This window comes from Dasypus novemcinctus, chromosome 7, assembly GCF_030445035.2.
Source record: "Dasypus novemcinctus isolate mDasNov1 chromosome 7, mDasNov1.1.hap2, whole genome shotgun sequence".
NCBI classification, from domain to species: domain Eukaryota; kingdom Metazoa; phylum Chordata; class Mammalia; order Cingulata; family Dasypodidae; genus Dasypus; species Dasypus novemcinctus.
Genome location: NC_080679.1, coordinates 119,924,523 through 119,945,420, shown reverse-complemented (window position 1 = coordinate 119,945,420; position 20,898 = coordinate 119,924,523). Strand labels below are relative to the sequence as shown.

The 20,898-nt window shown below is 34.0% G+C and overlaps 1 protein-coding gene across 3 annotated transcripts in view; it reads right to left on the bottom strand.

The window, feature by feature from the left end:
• Positions 1 to 20,898, bottom strand: part of DPP10 (dipeptidyl peptidase like 10) — a 1,447,377-nt gene that overhangs the window by 561,045 nt on the left and 865,434 nt on the right. For all 3 annotated transcript variants that reach the window (XM_058301104.2, XM_004458043.3, XM_058301105.1), the window contains exon 3: positions 12,412 to 12,507. In XM_058301104.2, the coding sequence (XP_058157087.1) occupies positions 12,412 to 12,507 (96 nt within the window). The remainder of the gene's footprint in view (positions 1 to 12,411; positions 12,508 to 20,898) is intronic.

The following is a 20,898-nucleotide window of genomic DNA, read 5'->3' as shown; positions in this document are numbered from 1 at the left end:
TCTTAATGATAAATCATGTCATTTAGAATCATCATGATTCCAGAAATTTGTTATAGTCACCAGTCAGTCACCTTCTAGACTACAAGTTTCTTCTCTCTGCAGTTACTTAGCTATCCTCTGCTCCCACCATAATTCAGGGTTAATTTCTGATGCAGCTCATTTATTATTTAATGTTTACTTTCCATTAAGCACCATATTAACAAAATAAAATAGAAAGCAGAATTCTGTTTTCCAATATCTTAAACTACTCAGGATTATTTATAGATACCTATGTCTCACTATCAGTCTTAAAGTGGCATCTTACAATGGCTTTAAAAATAACCAGTGGCAGGGTGTTAGATTTAATTAGATTTAATTTTTAATTATAATACACTATATACACATATTTATATGTGGATTTATATATATGCATTTTATATTAGATCCATTTCTTATTCTTTTCCTTTTCCTAGTGTATACTGATTAGATCCATTCAGAAGTAATTCCAGGAAAAATGGCAATACCTGGATTGTTTTTTAAATGTTCCAGAATAAAAATTAAGGAGTATTCCTGGATGGAACAATAGCTACAAAATGTCAGTAAGCATTTAAAAATAGGTGATAAAGACATGGAGGTTCATTATATCATTCTTTCCACTTTTATGTAAAACTCCTTAACAAAAAGGTTTATTTAAAGGTGTTATGCCTACAATATTCTCTTCTCTGATGTGCCACAATGCTGGGACCTCATTTCTCATTTGAAAGGATTAAGTAATATTTTAACTCATAAATATACACATAGTATATTTTTATGATAAAAAATGTTAGCATTTTCAAAACAGCATAAATTAAAATTATCAGCTTAACTAACGCCATTTAGTGAGTCCCTTAGAAATTGGAAAAGAGCAGAATACAGTTTTGACAGTGCTAGGGTAAAACTGCAAACTACTACTACTGCCGCTGCTAATCCTATTAGCAAATAGGACGACTGTAACTTACTGCTAATACTACTGCTGCTGCTGCTACCGCTGCTACAATTCCACTTGAACCAGGTGCTATGAACACTGATTAGAAAGTTTAAAAGTTTGCAAAGTTTAGACACATTGTGTGCCCTGGGTCTATCATACTATAACATCTAGATTTGGATAATTCCAAAATGAGAAAAATGGAGGAACCTCATGTGTTCTTCAGTCAAATGCTCTAATCACACAGAACAAGGGGATGTGGTTTTCACAAGGTGAATATTCACTACTAAGAAAAGTCTCCTGATTCCCAATATAATACTCTTATTTTCTATTCCATGCCAAGTTTTAAAAATTCTAGTTCTGTGTGGATCTTACTTAAGAGATTTAAGAGTACTTGTGTAAATTAATTAGAGAAGTTTAATTTTCCCCTACACAAATTATATAGCATATGCTTAATCTTTTATTTGCAAAGTAATTCTTTCCTTAGTATTATCCGTTAATATTCTTTCCCTTAAATCTATATTTGCTCAGAGTTACTAGTCTTATCATTACCTGCAGTTAACAGTAGATTGCACAAAACTTAAATTCTAGTTGTGTCACCTTTATTTGTATGACCTTGAACAAGTCACCTATTTGCTTTTCAGTTTTTTCATTTATAATGTGAGCATACTTCTACCTAAATTAAAGGACTATAAAACATTAGCTATAATAGATTTAAAATACATAGCATGTCACCTGACTCTTAGTAGATGCCCAATTAAGCACAATTCTTATTAATACTAATAATATTGATGACAACAGAAATTACATTTTCCTTTGTTTTGTATTCTAGAGTACTACATAATTAATAGTGCTTGACTTTCAACAAAAACAAAAATAACAGGTAAATTGTATGGAAAGGAAGTAGTATTAGATCTTGGCGTGACTTTATGCACACAAATAAATCAAAACACACTGTAATTGGAAGGAACACTTGAGTTGACTAAATACCTGTGTTTGAAATACCTTATCATAGAAAATCTGAATCATTTAATGAGTAATAAGGCTGTTTTCAGCAATTTTTCCTAAAATATACCTAGCTGCTTAATATTTATTCAATGAAATATTGATGAGCTGAACTAATTGTGTTTTCTAAAGGTCTCAATGGACCATTGAAACTGACATGACTAACCTTATGAAGTGAAATCTGCACACACACACAGACAGGTAGAAAATATGAGTCAAGTAAAGCAAGTTGAATTAAAAGCTTAATATGAAAATATGTCCAAAATGTTAATTGGCTAGCAACAAAGGCTCTTTTCATGCAATTATGGTCAATTACATAAAAATGCTTCAATTTTCTCCAAATCATCTAAAAGTTCTAGGTAAGTTGAAACATTCCAATATAATTGTTAAGGAAATCTTCCCTTAAAATTACCATATTTTCCTTAATATCCCCTTTCTTAAATCTATAGATACATATACTAATTTAATGAAAATTATTAAATACACAAATTCACTTCACACATTTTCTCTACTCCAATGTAATGAGCAGAGAAGACATGAATTCTAGCAGAGTTCATCACTGACTATGAATCATGGAGAAGATAAGACATTGCTCCGTCATACTTTCCTCATCTATGAAACAAAGATAATACCCACCTTGCCTCCTAAATGAGGTTTTGCTAATGAAAATGAATACAAACAAATAACGTATGGAGAAATGTCTTGTAAATTCTGACATACTATAAATTTCTGTTACCAGTATCTTCTACTTTAAATCTAAGGAAAGGAAAATAGCTGGTAATTGTCAAAGTAATTTCAAATTTTTCTATGTTTCAAAATTATTATCTAATAAAGGTATAAATTTGGAGAAGAAAATATGATAATTACCTTAAAATAACCAAGTATTAGTATTCTAATTATGTGCTAAGATTGAGGTGACCAACCTTATTCACCATTAATTTCACACACAGGCACACACACATAGACTCTTCCTTAGAGGTAACCTTATATATTGTGCTAGTTCTTTTGTCTCTGTCATAACACAACCTTTTTCTTTCCCTAGAAATGCCTTCCTTTTCCCTTATCCCATTTGACCTCTACACTATGACTGACCTTCATTTCTTCCATAAGAACTACTGCAACTCTTCTCAATGCAAACCAGTTTGAACATCTCTTTTGGACAATAAACCTGAGAAATGTGTCACCGAACTGTCCTCTAATTGTTAGAGATCTATCATTTTCACCTAGTCTCTAAATCCTCAGCTACCATAACTATATTTTATTTCCTTTGACTATGCTAGAGGTGCATGGATATATTAATTTGCCCATATTAACATATGTAATAAGATCTGTATCAAATGAAAGTAATGGCAGAGAGAATAAAATGGGGTTCATATAACAAAATGTGTCAGTGTGTGTCTTGCACCAGAGAGGAGAGAGAAATGCAGTACATGGAGATGTGTTACAGATTCAGGGGGAAACCTCATCACATTCTGGATGGAATGTTTCTTGCAACTCTTCCTTTACTTCCTGTAAAGTAATCAGAGCCTCCTGATTACTAATTTCACTTTTTCAAGCCTTAGAGATCAGAAAATATATTTGCACTATGGGGAAAGAACTTGTATATTAATACTTTCCTTCAGTGGTGTGAATGGCTTTGTTGAACTTTATAGCCTCATGTCTAGAGGAAATGTTGGCTATGCTCAATAAATATGTACTAAATAAATGAAAGGCTAGATGGTCAAATGGATGGAAACACAGATGTCAATGCCACATATATATTCATCTATATTTAAATTGATAAGCCCAATCCGTGGGCCAAGAAACCTAAGGACCAACCCACAGTTGTGTGGAATGCTCTAGTAATATGTTCCCCCATTAGTCAGGCTTCCTCTTGAGAGTATCGTTTAATTTATCACAAACCTTCAAGGCAACAGATAACTCCTGGAATATACACAAAACAGGAGGGGACATAGGTGGAACTCAGTAAATGCTTTTTGGTAAACTCTAAGTATAATTGTTCATCCCATTCACCCAGACTTTCTTTTTCACATTCTTCTAAAAACCAAAATATGTCTTTCTTTTTTAAAAAGAAGTAATTTGCACCATGAAAGTTAATTCTTTACTCAAAACTTTGGTTTATATCTCAAATTTCTTTTTACTAATAATATTCTAAAGTAATCATGGAATTTTTAAAAAATATACATTTTTAAAATTTATTGTTTTTTTAAGATACACAGATCACAAAAAATGTTACATTAAAAAATATAAGAGGTTCCCATATACCCCACCCCACCCCCACTCCTCCTACATCAACAACCTCTTTCGTGATTATGGCTCATTCATTGCATTTGGTGAATACATTTTGGAGCATTGCTGTACTACATGGCTTATAGTTTACATTGTAGTTTACACTCTCCCCAGTCCATTCAGTGGGTTATGGCAGGATGTATAATGTCCAGCATCTGTCCCTGCAATATCATTCAGGACAACTCCAAGTCCTGAAAATGCCCCCACAACACTTCTCTTCTTTCCTCTCCCTGCCCTCAGCAACAAATGTGACCACTGTCTCCACATCAATGAAAGAACTTCATCCATTGCTAGAGTCACAATAGTTCTATACTAGAATACCAATAAGTCCACTCTAATCCATATTTTAATCATGGAATTTTTTTTAATTGATATCTTTTTTCCCTGAAAAGTAATTTTTCCTAGAATATTAACTCTAAGTTCTATGGGTAAAACTTTTTCCTTACTCTCTCTTAATGTTTAGTATCAGTATTATCATTTTAAGCCAAGCTGGAATCTTAAAAACATTTTCTTAAGGAAAACTGTACCAATTGAATTTCAGACAGAAATGTTACCATCTCCTGTTACTATATAAGTTTGCTACAGTATGCAAATATCCCAATTTTGTTTTTTATTTCAAGCAGTTTTAATAAAGTTTAACTAAACTTTGGACAATGTGATAAATAATGGAGCAATTAAGACCAGATAAATGTAAAATAGCAGTATTATAGTACATGAAAAATAATTAGTGCAATTAGCAAATTGTTCCTGTGACCACTATTCTATAAGTTTGTTCATACAAAATAAACACTTGCTTTTATTTGAGGAGGACTGGAGAATATATTCCTATTTGGATACTTTATTTTTCTTTAACCCTTTCTTATGCACACTCAATTAAAATAATCCATCTGGATCAATAATGATTTAGCATGACTAATGTTGAAAAAATTTTGAGTTTTTCTGCCTCATAAAATCATGGTTGACATATTATTTGCTGTAATTCATTCCAATAAGATGTGAAGAATTCCCAAATAGGAATTTGATTATCCAGAAAGCATTATGGCCTAAATAGAAATTAAATAAACCAATAATTTATTTTATTCTTAGAGATTATTATGTCCAATAGTTAGACCTAGAATATAAAAATTAGAATGTTATAATTAATTTATATTATATTAGAATTATTATTTACATTTGCAAATGTTTGTTGCTATACCATCTATTTCTTATAATTAATTATACTAAATCTAACCTGGACTTGCACTCTTTTAAAATTTGTAATTTCTTTCCATCTATTTTTCTATTTAGTTTACATGTACAATAAAAGTCTTTTTAACAGCAGTGGTGATAGGGAAAAAAGTACACTTATTGGTACACTTTTGTAAGCACTCTTGTAAGCACTTGTTTAATTTTTTCAGGAGACTATCTACTCTTGATGATAATATCCCTTGACATACATTACTCTAAAGACACTGAAAGGTCAGTCTGATAACAATTAATTATATTCTTAACCTAATTTTCAATTCTCTGAACTATGAATCAGCAACTATGCTGTTATGTCATAATTTCATCAGCTCTCTACAGATTTATTTTACTGGGGGAAAAAAAGAACAGAGTAAACCACAGGGAATAATCTCTTTCAAATTCTTGGGAGACAAGGAACTGTAAGTACTCCTAATAAGGATCCATGCCCTTTTCGCCTCTAGCCCATTCTTGCTCTGAGGGCAACTTCTCCCAGACTCAGTAATAACCCTATCACTCCCTTTGGGTCTCCCTTTCCCATGGGTTTTTGAAGGAAATAAACAGAATCTGACTTTCATTCCAGCATCTGGAGAGGATGGGGCTGGGGGTGAGGGGAGAGTGGTCTTTGTAGGCCCACCATAGATGAGACTCTATTTCCAAAGACCTTTTTCTCATCCTTATCGTGATCCACACACACTCTGGGACCCCCTTGCCTTCTCATTGTAACCTTCACTTCCAACTAAAGAAGGAAATAAATTAGCAGCCCATAATCACACTATTAAGAATTATTTAATATTTTGGCATATTTAATTCTTTTTTTTTTTTTGCAAATGCAGGTGTGATGCAATTGTGAATACACTTTACATATAGTTCTATATTCTACTATCTTCACTTAACATTTTATTCTGAGCATGTTCCAATGTTTTTTCCCCGATCATTTTCAATGGCTGTATAGTGTTGCAGTAAATGAACATAAAGTAATTTATTTAAGCATACACCTATTTTTATACATTGGGTGTCTATTCAATACGTTTCCTTATAAACAATCTTACAAGAAGCTTACAAATCATCTTCAAGAATCTTCATAGAAGGGATTAAACTTTATCTCATTTATTTCACATCAACTTGGTTTATGGATATATAAAATAAAATTTGGAGTCAAGAGAAAAAGGAAGATCAGAGTTAAAATTCTGACTGAGGGCTGACAACAGGCTAAAAAAAGGGGCAGGAATCTTCTAGAAGGAATTATATTCTGCTCGCTGTGCTCTAAGAAATCTAACAGCTTCTCTAACTAACCAAACTGAGTTGGTGGACAAAATCCTAGCATGATAAAACAGTATTAATAAAAAAGAAAGTAAAGAAAAGATTTGTTTGATTCTCCTAATTATGACTCCCATAGCCCTAATTATGAGTCCCTCCCCCTAATTATTGTAAATCATATTGATTTGTATTATACAATGTGTTTTGTTTTTCATAAAGGATACATCAGTGGCTTTTCACTGCATATTCAATATTCTGGATATAATTCATCAGGACCAGAATTCCCCGGAAATTTAAAAGAAATAATAGGTGCTCAGAGAATATATAAAAGCAATTATCAGGATCCCTGGATTTGATAATCTACAAGGCTCCAGATACATTGCTGTTATATATTTTAGTGCCTTATGTTTTCACTCAGTTCTAGCTGTGGGTATAATTATCCTTAGTTGAGATGAAGAAACCAAGCCTCCAAAAATGTAAATAACTTGCTGAAAGTTCTGGCTTATTCCAATTTTAATGACTTTCCTATTTCAATATACCATATTGTCACAGATCGCTTAAGGGATAGCAGGTTTAAATAACTGTGTTGGAATATCTTGTGGCAGATGAGTTCAATTGGCTCCAAGATGAATCCAAAGAGATCAAGATAAAACCCAGAGCCTCATCCAGTATCACTAACCCCAGCCAGCCATTTTTGCAAAAAAAATGTGCAACAACTCACATGCTACTATTGGAAAAGACAGGTTTGTTACAGAGCAGAGAAAAATTACATTCCCTGTGGGAAAAAAAGAACTGAAATTATGCCCTCTACCGATTGTAGATCATGTGGACTGAACATATATCAAAGGAAATATAATAGTTTATCTCATTATACCAACTAAAGCATTGTATTGCGCACTAACTTCATTCAAGACATGGTGTAAATTGCTAGGGTGACTCATGTGAATGTTCTATTTCTATTTCCAGGGCTTGTTCTTTCTTAGAGGAGAGCTGCTCTAAGAGTGGGATTGGCAGGCTACTCCAAGTTGATGAAATGTTGGCCACTGGTTCACATTAGGTTACTTATAATTGAGAGGAAGCATTTAGGGGCATTTATAGTAATTTGGCATTGCTGCAATATCCTAGTGCATGACTAGTAAACTAGCCACACAGGTGTTGCAAGCCAAGTTGCAGCACAAGCTGCAAACTAGCTATACGGGGCAGTTATCATAAGCTGTGACAATTTAAGGTTGAATTACTGTAATCCAGAGGTGTATAAAAATCCACAATCTATTTTTTGATCCAATGATCATTTAAATTATCTCTGCTCCAAAGGATAAAGTTTGGAACTGGCTGCTGACAAAGGAGATGAAGAGAAGTTTTGAAAATAAAGAATCGCTTGATTAATTTTTTATAAAAGTTTAATAGGAATAGCCCAAGATTGTGAAAATTGCTTGAAAAATTCTTCTTTCATTACTATCAGCCTGACTTTGGAGACTGATTTCTTCTCTTCTGGGAGTGTTATTAAAATATAAAATAGAAAGAGGCCAGATATGTTATGCTCTGTGAATACTGCTGTCAGCAAAACAAACTGAGATTAGTTAGTTTAACAAGAAGGAGCCAAGCCAATTTATTACATCAAACAGAGAAAATATTGATATTCCAGTTTTTGCTCAAAGTTTGAGAACAGGTATTTAATGTGGATAATCACTATTTCACCCAACTTTTTAATTCTGATTAAGGAATGATAAAAAGTTATAACTGTAGTAGCAATTCTCTATTAACTGCCTATATCCATATTTTCACAGTAATTTTTGAAATTTCTTTATTTTTTCCTATGCCATGTCTGTACTTATTATATTTATTTTCTAATGATTTATTTTAATTGTATTTTATAAAAGTATTGGTTCATGCCAAGTTGGAAATAAAAACAAATGAATTAAAACTTAAACCAGTGACCCCTCACAATAGATTGAAAAGTGCTGCCTTAGAGGAAATAGGGTGTATTATAATTATCAAGGTAGAAATTTCTACATTTGAGAATTTAAAAGGTACTCCTAGAGTTTAGAGGAAGATGATGTTATGCTCGCTGGAAAAAGGAGAGTAGTCATTACCTTGTATCTGGGCATCAAAGCAGGGAAGAATTAGGATTTCAGATTGTTGAAGGGATTTCAGGTAGAGAAAATAGGGTGAGTACTAGGCACAGAGATAAGAAATCTTCTGAGAACAGGAAATATCAAATAGTTTAGTGTACCTAAAACATAATGTAAAGTAGAATTATAGGAAATAGGGCTGAGGCTTGATTTTGAGAGGACTGGAATACAAAGGGAGGAGTTTGGGAGTTTACTTATTTGGAGAAAGAGTGCTTCTGATGTTTTTTGAGCAGCACATTAACAGTTTTTTGTCTGTAGAATCTTGTCCTGGCCAGAAGCCTGCCGGAGGAAGTGGAGACATACTAGACTAAAAACATTATTTATATTTATATTATTTATATTTATCTTCATTATTTATAAAAACACATAAACATTCACATTTATAGAAGCAAATTTTTTAAAAAGGACTAGGTAAAAAGAAAAAAAAATCGTTAAAATCCATTCACCTAGAAACAGAGTTACACAGAGCCAATGGGATATCATAAACCGTGAACAGTGTTCTGAAATCAATACATATGCAAGTATGCCTTTCTTCTAGGAATATGCAGTCATTATTGCAATATTTAATGTAAGAGGCTTATTAGCAGTGAGATTAGCAGCAATAAGAACATTAAGGAGATAGCTGATGTTTCTGTTAAAGATTGAGAACGGCATGTCAGAGTGAAACAATGAAAGAGGGTATCTAAGTTTTATACTGAAACATAATGAAAAGCCTCTGCCTCTTACCAGCTGTGTCTTTGGGTAAGTTTCTTGATTTAGACTCAGTTTTCTGGGGTTAATAATTTTAACTTCACATACTAGTTTATGCTGTCTTGTATATCAGTCCTATCAAATGCATATAAAACATCTAGCACAGAGTTTACTATAAAAGATACTCAATAATGTTAGACACCGGCCCCAGCGCCCAACTTGATCAATTTCAAAGGCCAGGCTTCAAGGTGACTTAACTAGGAAGAAGATGCTATAAAAATGAGATTTCAAGGATATGAGTGGAGTTGGAATAGGGTAGCTGTTAAGCTAACCATGAGCTTGAGCATCCATCCAAAGCTACAATGACATTCTCAGATATATTATTTGAGAACCAGCATAATAAATGGCACTGTTTCACTGACAACCTACACATGAGGGATTGTCTAGGCTCCTGGCTTCTCCTTGACCAACAATGCATTAAATGGTCCCCTGGTGACCTCCAAGAATTAAATGAAGCCTCCAAACAAGTTTAGCTTAGACTCCATCGAGCCCCTTATAGGTAAGGAAACTTGGTGAGCCATAGATTAATGCCTTGACATTGACGGAAAAGCTCAGGCTTTACATTTAGATATGATCTATGATAATGAGGCCAAGGTTGCACATTCTAATCACATAGTTCCCACGGTGTTTCCTGGCTCCATGAGGAATATGCAAATAGGTCAAACACCTAGTGATGGCCAGAAAGGAGGTCAGGGTTGGATGAGGGGAATGAATGCGCATACATCCATTCCCCTACTCTAAAAGCAGTCCAGCAACAAAATCAACTAACAGTGGGCCATTGAGTTCTGTGGCATTTATAAAATATTGCATGCCTCTGTAAGCTCGGATTCTGTTTATTCCAGTTTAAAGAGTTGGCTTTATTTCAAACCCTTTTATAAATACTGTAAGTCCTATGTGTTGCACACACTTAATTACAGTACTTTAACTTTGTCCCAGGATGTCTTCTCAAAATGTAGTTTATCAATGAATGGTAAAGAAACTACCAAGAAAATGATTAAAGTGATTAACTCTAAATAAATTATTTTGTTATCTGGTGAAATGCAAGAGTAGAATGTGCATAGTAGACATTGAAATGTGGCTTAATTTAGCATGCAGTTCACTGATTAAATATCTGTCTAGTTCTTTGGTGCTTCAGTATCAAGTGTCAGTTATCTGTAGGAGCACATGTCTCTTCAAGCAAGCCAAGCTAACCTGAGAGAGAAAATGGGGCCCACGACTTTTTCTTGCTTTTCAAAATCAAAGACAACTCAAATTTCTATATCTTGGCCAAAATCTTGGTGAATAAAACAGATGAATACTCAGAATTTCAAACTTAATGTCTCACACTATTACAAATTAAACAAACTTCTGGTAACTTCCCTTTTTGTCATCTCTTTGAAGAGAAAATCCTTCCTAGTAATAATTGGATGCCTTAAAGTAGCAGAGCAGAAGAATGATTTGTGAGATATTTGCATATTAGGATAATTTATGGTAAAGATATAACTCTTTTATTAGCATTTTTTACCACAGGGCTTATCTGAAATAATCAGAGTGCCAAGGCAAAAATGTGGCAAATACAAAATTTATGAACAATTCAAAATGAATCTGTACAAATAAATAAAAAACAATTAGCTATCTCATTTTCTATGGAATACCATCAACATGAAACACTTATCTTTCAGCCAATTTCAACTGGACCTTGAGTTTAAGGAAAGATGACACTGGACTTCAGTTAAACATATACATTCACTTATTAAAAACACTGTCTTGAATGTTTGATGATCTCCAGGTATTGTATCAGCGCTAGGTAAATAAGCATGATTTGGCCTCTTTCCTTGTAAGTTAAATTACATTCATTTTATAGCTTCCATAAATTACCACTGAATTTGTAGAAATAAGCACATTTAATTAGATTATTAGAGAAGAAAGAATGGACTATAAATGAGATCATCTTATTTGATAAAAAGACCAAAGCTTCACCTATCACAGAAATAATCTATTCTATGCCTTAAAAATAACACAGACATTTGTCTAAGTAAAGTACAAAGATTAGCACTTATCCAGCCCCAATAATTAGTGAAGTCAGGAAAGCTGGAATATTCTAGATATGAAAACTTCACTTCCTTTACAACAACATATTTCTTAGGACTCGATCGCCTAATTACTCTCCTAATACCATCTATAAATAGAAAGCAAAGTCATCCATGGAGCCACTCACTGCTTCCTTTCTTTTGCTTTTTGGGCTGTTTTCCTTCTTCCCTCCCTCCCACTCCCATTTTAAACCAAATGCTTTTTTAAAGCTCTTTATAAATAATAAAATCAAAAATTAACTTGAGAGTCTCTGAGGTGGTGTCTTTCCCTGGCCAGAAGAAGACAAAGAGCAACATAGTTACATATCATTTTGAAGTCCTTTTAACTTTGTAAAAAAATCTCCCTAGTTTGTGACCCTTCAGCTGAAAAAGGAAATCTACAAAGAGAGAAAAGAAAACTGACTAGATTGCTCCCAAAATCGGTATATTGCTACATGGAGAAGAATTATTCAGGGAAGTGTTAGAGAGGTAACACGTCCTGAATATCCCATAACACATAATCGTAAGGGAACAGCGTGTATAGAACCGTTAATCTAAGGTTTGCAAGATTATTATTACTGCTGCACTACTGGGGATTGGTTTTCTCTCATTCGGACCATGGTATTTATTTCTGATTAAATAGTATAAGTAATCTTTGAAGCATAACATTAAATAAGATATGAACTATGGATACCATTACTTACTTTACTTCAATTATATAAAATTCAGTATAATTATACCAAATACAAAGAAAGGGGCATACCATTGATCCACCGAGCTTCTGGGTCATGAAGTGCAAAGTCTTTCCTGAAGAGGTCTTCTAAAGACAATCTGGTTTCTGATGAATTTGTGAGTTCATCTGAAATAAAATAAATTCTAACTTAGACAAATCACTTCATATTCATTTTTAAAACTAACAAATTATAAAACTTGGACTATTTTGCTGCATAATAATATGTCAAGTACATGGCTACTTTGGCATTTGAGGTCTGTTTCTTTTGGCATTTGAGGTTCGTCTGTTTAATGGCCTTTTTCAATAAATTAAATTATTTTAATACTAAAATTGCTTCAATTCACTATACATTTAATGGAACAATCCCTCATTATTTAGTGGTATATACAGAAATGCAGTTAAGAATCCCTGCTGTATACTGAGCCAAAAAAGGGCACATTTTTCACTGTTTAACCATAATCTAGATGCTTCTCCAAAACACTTTGACATACTCTCTCGAATTTATTTACAGTTTAGTTATTCAGACCAAAAGTGGAAGCACTGAAGGACTTGAACATAAATGATAAAGGAAACTTCCCAATACAGTAGCAAAGAAATACAACCAAATAAATACCAAGTTTCACCAAAGAATTGCCACACAAAACACACGAAGGGGATTTAAGAGTTAAATGTAAAAATTCAAATGATCAAATTTTGACAAAAAACACACATTTTATATTAGTCCCTTGCAGACAAATAACCTAAGCCAATCCCCCTTTTATATTCCAAAACCTAAGAAATGAAAGAACAACACAGTTTGAATACCATAATTAAGTACAGCAAAAACCCTTTTAGGTGCAAGATGGTAGAAACAGTAGTATTTCATTTTCTTTGCAAAATATTACCATTGTTTATTTGCTGTGTAAATTCATCGTTGTGACCTTTCAGCTGTGACCTTCACTCTGATTGAAAATAAAATGTCAAGGATATATACTAACCTCATTAGATCTTGTTTTTAAAAGGTTCTGCACTTATTGCTGCAAAAGCTTTGTTTTTTTTCCAGCTGAAATGCTAGGGCAAAGAATCAATATGACTTCAAATGTAATCCCCTCTCACATGAATCAACCAGTTACTTAAGGCACAAAATAACTGCTAAGAAACAATTAAAAAAAAAAACAACGAAAACTTTTTGGTCATAGTGAGAATCATTTGATCTTGATAGTAGCATAAGACATTGCCAGTATGTACAGATTTGCAAAACAAAATGCCAAGTTAGGCAATGATATATATATACATGTGATCATTTGCATGACACTCAGCCCGACACATAAATTTGGACTTCCTTAACTCATTTAACAAGTACTGAGCCCTTCAATTTTCAAGGTATTAAGTGAAGTGTTGTAAGGTACAGGAGATAAATCTATGCCTAGCCTTGAGGTGCTTGCACTCTAATAGCAAGAAAGAATATGGCAGGTGTCAAAATAAGAATAGTGCGTTATACAAGTGCAGAGAAAGGAAGGAAGATATCTTGTTAAAGGAATCAGAGAAGGCGTCACTTAAAAAAAAAAAAAAGGCCTGTGCCTTTCATGTTTCAAAAGGCAGAGATAGAGAGGAAGAGTGATGGCATGGCAGGATTTCTACAAGGATTGAGAAGATTTTAGATGAAAGAGAATCTTAGACATATTTGTTGAGAAATAAAAAGCATAACCTTGCAAAATATCTAACGAGCCCCTCCTGCCCCTGCTTCTGTAAATCAGCCTGTGAGAACATGGCCTTGCAGGACAATATCAAATGAACAACTCCTTCTTCCCCTACTTCTGTAAATCAGCCCGCAAAAACACGACCTTGCACCTACCTTCTGCTTCTGTAACTCTGCTTGCAAAATCTCACCCAGCAATGTGTTAGCCAATGAGCAAAAGTCGTGCAAATCCCACATAAAATCTGACATAAACCTATGAAAACTGAATAATTTACCAATTTCAATAATAGTATTTTTCCTTTATCTTCAAGTTCCTGTGGAACTTATTTTAAAATCAACCTACCAATGTAAATCACAAGAATGTAATTAAATCCTCCCCTTAAACAATGATCAAAGGAAGAGATATATGTAATTTAAGAATGGATTGGGAAACGGACTTTGGCCCAGTGGTTAGGGCGTCCGTCTACCATATGGGAGGTCCGCGGTTCAAACCCTGGGCCTCCTTGACCCGTGTGGAGCTGGCCATGCGCAGCGCTGATGCGCGCAAGGAGTGCCGTGCCACGCAAGGGTGTCCCCCGCGTGGGGGAGCCCCACGCGCAAGGAGTGTGCCCGTGAGGAAAGCCGCCCAGCGTGAAAAGAAAGTGCAGCCTGCCCAGGAATGGCGCCGCCCACACTTCCCGTGCCGCTGACGACAACAGAAGCGGACAAAGAAACAAGACGCAGCAAATAGACACCAAGAACAGACAACCAGGGGAGGGGGGGAAATTAAATAAATAAATAAATCTTTAAAAAAAAAAAAAAAAAAAAAAAATGGATTATTTGGATTCATTCATTATTAAGAATATGAACTCAATATATCATTTCTTTCTTTGTTTTTCTCTTTACCACTTTCTTCTTTCTTCTTCTTTGAATTGTCCTTAGCTGCAAAGCACTATTTCTGAGGTCTCCTGAGTTTTTCTGCCCTAGAACGAAAACGTCTTCCTTCTACATATAACGAATAATTATGCTTCTCTTTAAATAGCCTCAAAGGCTGGCTTCTATCCTTTATCTCCTTTCATGAAAAAGCGTATTTCAGTCTCATCACAGGCTTTTGCATTGTTTACCCTTTGTAAGCAATCCTCTCTTTTTCAAATGCCTCTAACAACCTATCAGGTATTGTATCCTCATTTTAAAACTGATGCTTAGCAAGGTTAAAGAGCTTGACAAGGTCACATAGTAGCTAAATGTCAAAACTGAAATGTGAAATTACATCTCTCTGACTTCAGGCTTTCTCTGTTAAGCTTTATTGTTTCCTAAAATAAATTTTCTTCCTTCACTCTCTTCCATGATGTATTAATTAGATATTTTTAAAAATATAATATATACTTTTATTAATGATATTTTAAACATATTCTTATTGTCTTATGGCCACAATGACCCTTCTTCTAATTTGAATCCAGGTCCTCAGTGTATACGCCTCAGAGTGTTATTAGCATCCTAACACCCCAGTCTACTCCAGTTTGTCCATGAAGGTATCAATGTCATCTCTTTTCTCAAATACAGCAGTGCCATAGCATTCAATAAAAAAGTAGGTATTTTTGTTTGCTTTCATCAAGAAAATTGTTTTTAATATGCCTGACTGATACTTGAAATTTACTCCTTGCTCATTGTCTCATGCTCTTTAGAGTGTTACAGCTTCAGGAGCATCTGTTATCACATCTCATCTGCGAACACTCAAAATCCACATTGCTACCTGATCGCTCAGGAACTTGCTTAATGTAGGTGGGAACTAGACCCAAGAGGAGTGGCCTGTAGAAACCTTACTATTTATAAATTTTAATATTTTTCTCTGTATTTTAACTCTAAGGCCACACTTAGCAAAAGAGATTCCTGGATACTGTTAATTCTCTCATACTGAATGTTGAGAAAGTAGCTCAGAAAGAAACTGGTATTAGATTGCAAAATGTTTAAAGAGATGATCTTCCTTCTAAAACTAGAGTGGACTTACTGATAATCTATTATGGGACTATTGTGATTAGTTATGGAAGAAATTGTAGCATTGATGTGGAGAAAGCGGCCACAGTAGCTGCTGAGGGTAGGGAAAGGGAAGAAGAGATATGATGTGGGGGCATTTTCAGGACTTGGAGTTGTCCTGGGTGGTGCTGCAGGGACAGATGCTGGACATTGTATGTCCTGCCATGGCCCACTGGGTGGACTGGGGGAGAGTGTAGACTAAAATGTAGACCACTGTCCATGTGGTGCAGCAGTGCTCCAAGATGTATTCACAAATGCAATGAATGTGCCACGATGATGAAAGATGTTGATGTGGAAGGAGTGGGGTGAGGGGGGTGGGGAGGTATATGGGTACCTCAGCTTTTTTGCATGTAACATGTAAAAAATCAATAAAGGGAAAAAATAAATAAATAAAACCATACATATACCCTCATGTCAGCAATATATGCTGAAGTCTAATACTCACCTTCATTAGTAAAGGTACTTGTTAACATATCCTAACTCTAGTCATTTTGTAACTAAAAAAGAGAATTTTTTCTGATGTGTTTATAGATGTGTGAGTGTATATATAAGAATGGATGTCTGAAAACCTAATATAATATACAAGCTAACAGTTGCTGGTTAACAAATGAGATCTTCTGGTCTGATTATAAATAGCAGCACAAATGAAATACAAGGCTTAACAACAATCACCAGTATTTTACAGAAGTAGAAACAGATCCACTATTCGTAAAATAGTTACAAGGCATAAAACCTTAGCTAAAACTTTTAGGTATGACAAAATGAGGTAACAACTGAAAGTAAATAATTCACTCCATGTTCTTTTCTCTGTTTTAGCCTATGTCATTTAAGAACATAGACTGCTGCTGGATGCCTGTGCTTTCTTCCAAAAACACAATTTTGCTTTAAAATAGCCTTTTGAAATAACTTTGCTACCTAATATTAGAAGGCAAGAAAAAACGTTCTTCACTATTGAACTGAAGAAAAACTAATTTCTGGTATTCAGCTCTTAGATTCTCTTCACTGAAACTAATTAAATTACTTTTTAATCTAGTTTATTCCTGACATCAAAGGTTCAGAAATATTTCTTTTAATTTAACCTATATTTGAACTAATTTCTGGATAAAACAGTAATTTAAAAAAACCTATTCAGGACATTATCCAGAATCTCCCACTAGAAGAACAAAGCCATTTTCCCCCTTCTTATGTGGTCTTCCTTTGTTCTCTGGACCCCTAACGTACCAATGCCTCCACTCCCCCCGCTACAGCTTAAATCTCAATTTACTCTTACAGGGTATTTTGCTTTTCAAATTTAAGTTTATTATCCGTACTGGGTAGTCTTTAAGTGCATTCCATTTTAAACATTAAATAATTCATTGACATGGTAGTAATTTTTATATCCCAGCTAATTTGAAGGGGTATTCCCTCTCTCCCCCTATATAGTAAGTTGAAAATATAGAATGCAAATCACAATAGTCATGGTTGAATTCCAGATTTTTCAAAATGTTTGCTGTTTGTACATTCTACCTGCAGACCTAAAGTTTTGTTCTATTATTCACCATAAGTATTTATTTTCCCCTTATTTTCTATCTTAATTATTTCATTTATTTATTTCACTAGGATGCTGAAACACTACACAGCAGACTAAACATGGTCTAGATTTAAGTCACTTGAGATCAGATAGAAGATCACAAGTTGGTTTTAAATGCTTCCTAATTGGTCATCTAGAAAATTTAAAAATATTTGCTGCCTTCCACTGAAGAAATTATATAATTCTTCATGTAGATTTAAGGAATATAGTACATATTATTTGAACCAAAAAAATAATAATCACAAGATACAGTGTGGCACAAGCTGCATTTTAAAAAAATAAATGAGAAACTATATATATGCAAATTACTAAGCAAAGTATTCAGTTCATTTAATGTCAGTTATTGTCATTATTAAAAAGTAAAAACAAAGGATGGAATAAAGAACCTTTAATTTTGGCAACTTAAATCCTAGGAAAATGTTTTTCACTCTTTTGGAATCGTCTCCCCTTTCACAGTTATCTTTTCAGCCCAAATATTTATATGCATATTTCAGATTTGTCCAACCAGAAGCATAATATTGAATTGCTTCTCATAGTTAATGAATAAATTTAGTCTCCTTTTGAAGGAACGGCATCAGAAAGGTGACCTTACAAATAGTAAGCCAAACAGAAATAACTAAAAATCAGTCTTGCCAATAAAGGAAACTTTTAGTAGCTTGTTGAATTGTCATCAATTCAAGGGAAAATACAAAATCAAAAAGAGGATTGCACCACATCTGTTTTACAGACCCAGAAAATTATTTTTTTTTTTTCCTTTTGGCATGCTAGCTGTCCAGGGTTCAGTGCCTGACCCCAGCAGTTCAAAAAAGAAGTTAAAACAGTTTTTGACCCTTGAGATCATTTTAAGATCAGTGGCAAAATGGAAAGTAAGCATATCAGCATTTCTGCTGTATACCAGATATGCTGGTGTCAAGAGGAAAAGCACATGGCCAAGTGCTTGATTTGTGAGCCAAACTAGATCCTTCTTTTATAAACATCATTCCTTGTAAAGAATGGAAAAGCAAACTACGTTTATACAGACTTAAGTATCTGGCACATATTTTACTTGAAAATGAATGAAGTGAGTTGTTCATTTCAACGACAATAACAAAAAACACACAATTGACTGATTTTGTTGCAAATGATACAATTCAACTTTCAAGCAAATAATTGCATTTTGGCTGTAATCTCCACCTTGAGATTGACCTCTTCCCAATACTTAAAGACCTTTCTAATGATCAACATTAATATTAACCAATGATTTTTTTATATTTATATTAAAATCCATCATTTAGAAGATCTTCATAATTCAGTGAACCAATATTTTCAAAATGGCCCACAATTAATGTTCAGAATCATGCATATGACCATCCCAAATGAAAGATGGAGCAATGTATTTTAATGTAGAAGAATATGAAAATTCATTGACATGGTTTCAAATTCCTCATTGCAACTAACCTATAAGAAACAAACAGTTGTGAAAATCGTGAGATGTATCATTGATGGATATTAACTTATCTGAAAAAGTTATTAAAATACTTCTTCCATTTTCAACTAAATATCTCTCTGAGGCCAGAATTCCTTCATATACTTCAAGCAAAACAACCTATTGCAAGAGAAATTATACAGCAGCAGATATAAGAATCCAGTTGTCTTCTATTAGCCCAGAGAGTAAACAGATTTCCATTCTTCTCACTTGCTTTGTTATCTCAGGAATTATACTTATTTCTCATAATATAGCATTTATATTTATATTTATACTTATATTTATATGGTGTGATGACTAGGCTAATATGTCAATCTGGCCAGGTAATTGTGTCCAGTTGTTTGGTCGAACGAGCACTGGGCTAACTGTAATACAAGGACATGTATGGGTTTTAACCATCAGTGAGTTTATTGCATAAATACCTGATTACATCTACCATCAACCACAGAGATTGTCGTCAGCAATGAGTGACGTTTTATACAATCAGTTGAATACTTTAAAAAGGAAAGTGATTTCAGCATTCAGAGAGAATTTTCCAGCTTGTCTTTGAACAGCCAACGTCTCCCAGAAATTTATCAAGGACCTTCACTGGACTTTCACGGGAACCCCTGGTTTGCAGCCTGACTGCAGAACCTGGGCTTGTGCATCCCCATGTGAGAGAATATTATAAAATCTCATACTATTTACAGGTATCTCCTGTTGATTCTGTTCCCTAGAGAACTCTGCATAATTCACATGGTATAGTTTTCTGTGTTTTTTTTTAACAAATCAACTGTATTGATACATATTCATAAAGCATAAATCTATGCAAAGAGTACAATCAATAGTATTTGGTATAATCACATAGTTGTGTTTTCATCACTCCAATCATTATTTGAGCATTTTCATTATACCAATAATAATAATAAACTCTGGAGGAGGGGTGGTCTTGGTTACATTTCAAATCCAAGGAATTGGGTGTTAAAATCCCTCACAAATAATTTGATGTTAGAATAATCCCTTCTATAAACACAGGGGAAAATATAGGTTAAAAACCTCTTTTATATATAACCACAGGAGGAAATACAGGATAAAAGGTTTTTTTTTGGGGGGGGGGGGGGGTTGGGGTGGGAGAGACAACTGGACTATATTCCCACTTTTATGTAAACTTCTTTTGTAAGAGCCACCACAGCATATTTCTAAATTAAATATTTCTGTTAGGAGGAGGACAATAAAAAAATATGACGAAGCTATTTAAAATTTTATAGTGACAAATAAACAGTTTTTATACAATGTGGTTTTGGAAAAAAGGTGCACACTTATATTTTATCACGGGTACTTAAAATTCCAGACAAAATCTGATTGAGGAAATAAAAATTCAGACAAAATTTACATTTCTGATTTTCAGTTTCCCACATCCTCCCTATGTATTTCTCATCCATATTTTTACAACTCCATCCCAAGCTAAATTACTTTTCTACTCTGCATCCCTTTTTAGGAATATACAAAATTTCTTCAGTCATTGATAAAGGGACAAAATAAAACAGACATTTTTTCTCTGCCTCTCACCCTCCCTTGCTTCCCCACATCTTCTATGGGTGCAAAATATATCTTAACCTACATTATAAAAGCACATTCCAGAGCAGGGGCTCTGAACCTGTCTTGTTCCACGGACTCCTTTGCCAGTCAGGTGAAAACCACGGACCCCTAAGCCCACACTCTACAGTGTACTAGTTAATAAGTATATCACACCCACACCAACACGTCCCCACAAGAATAAGGTTTTTTGAATTTCAGTTCAAGCTCACGGAC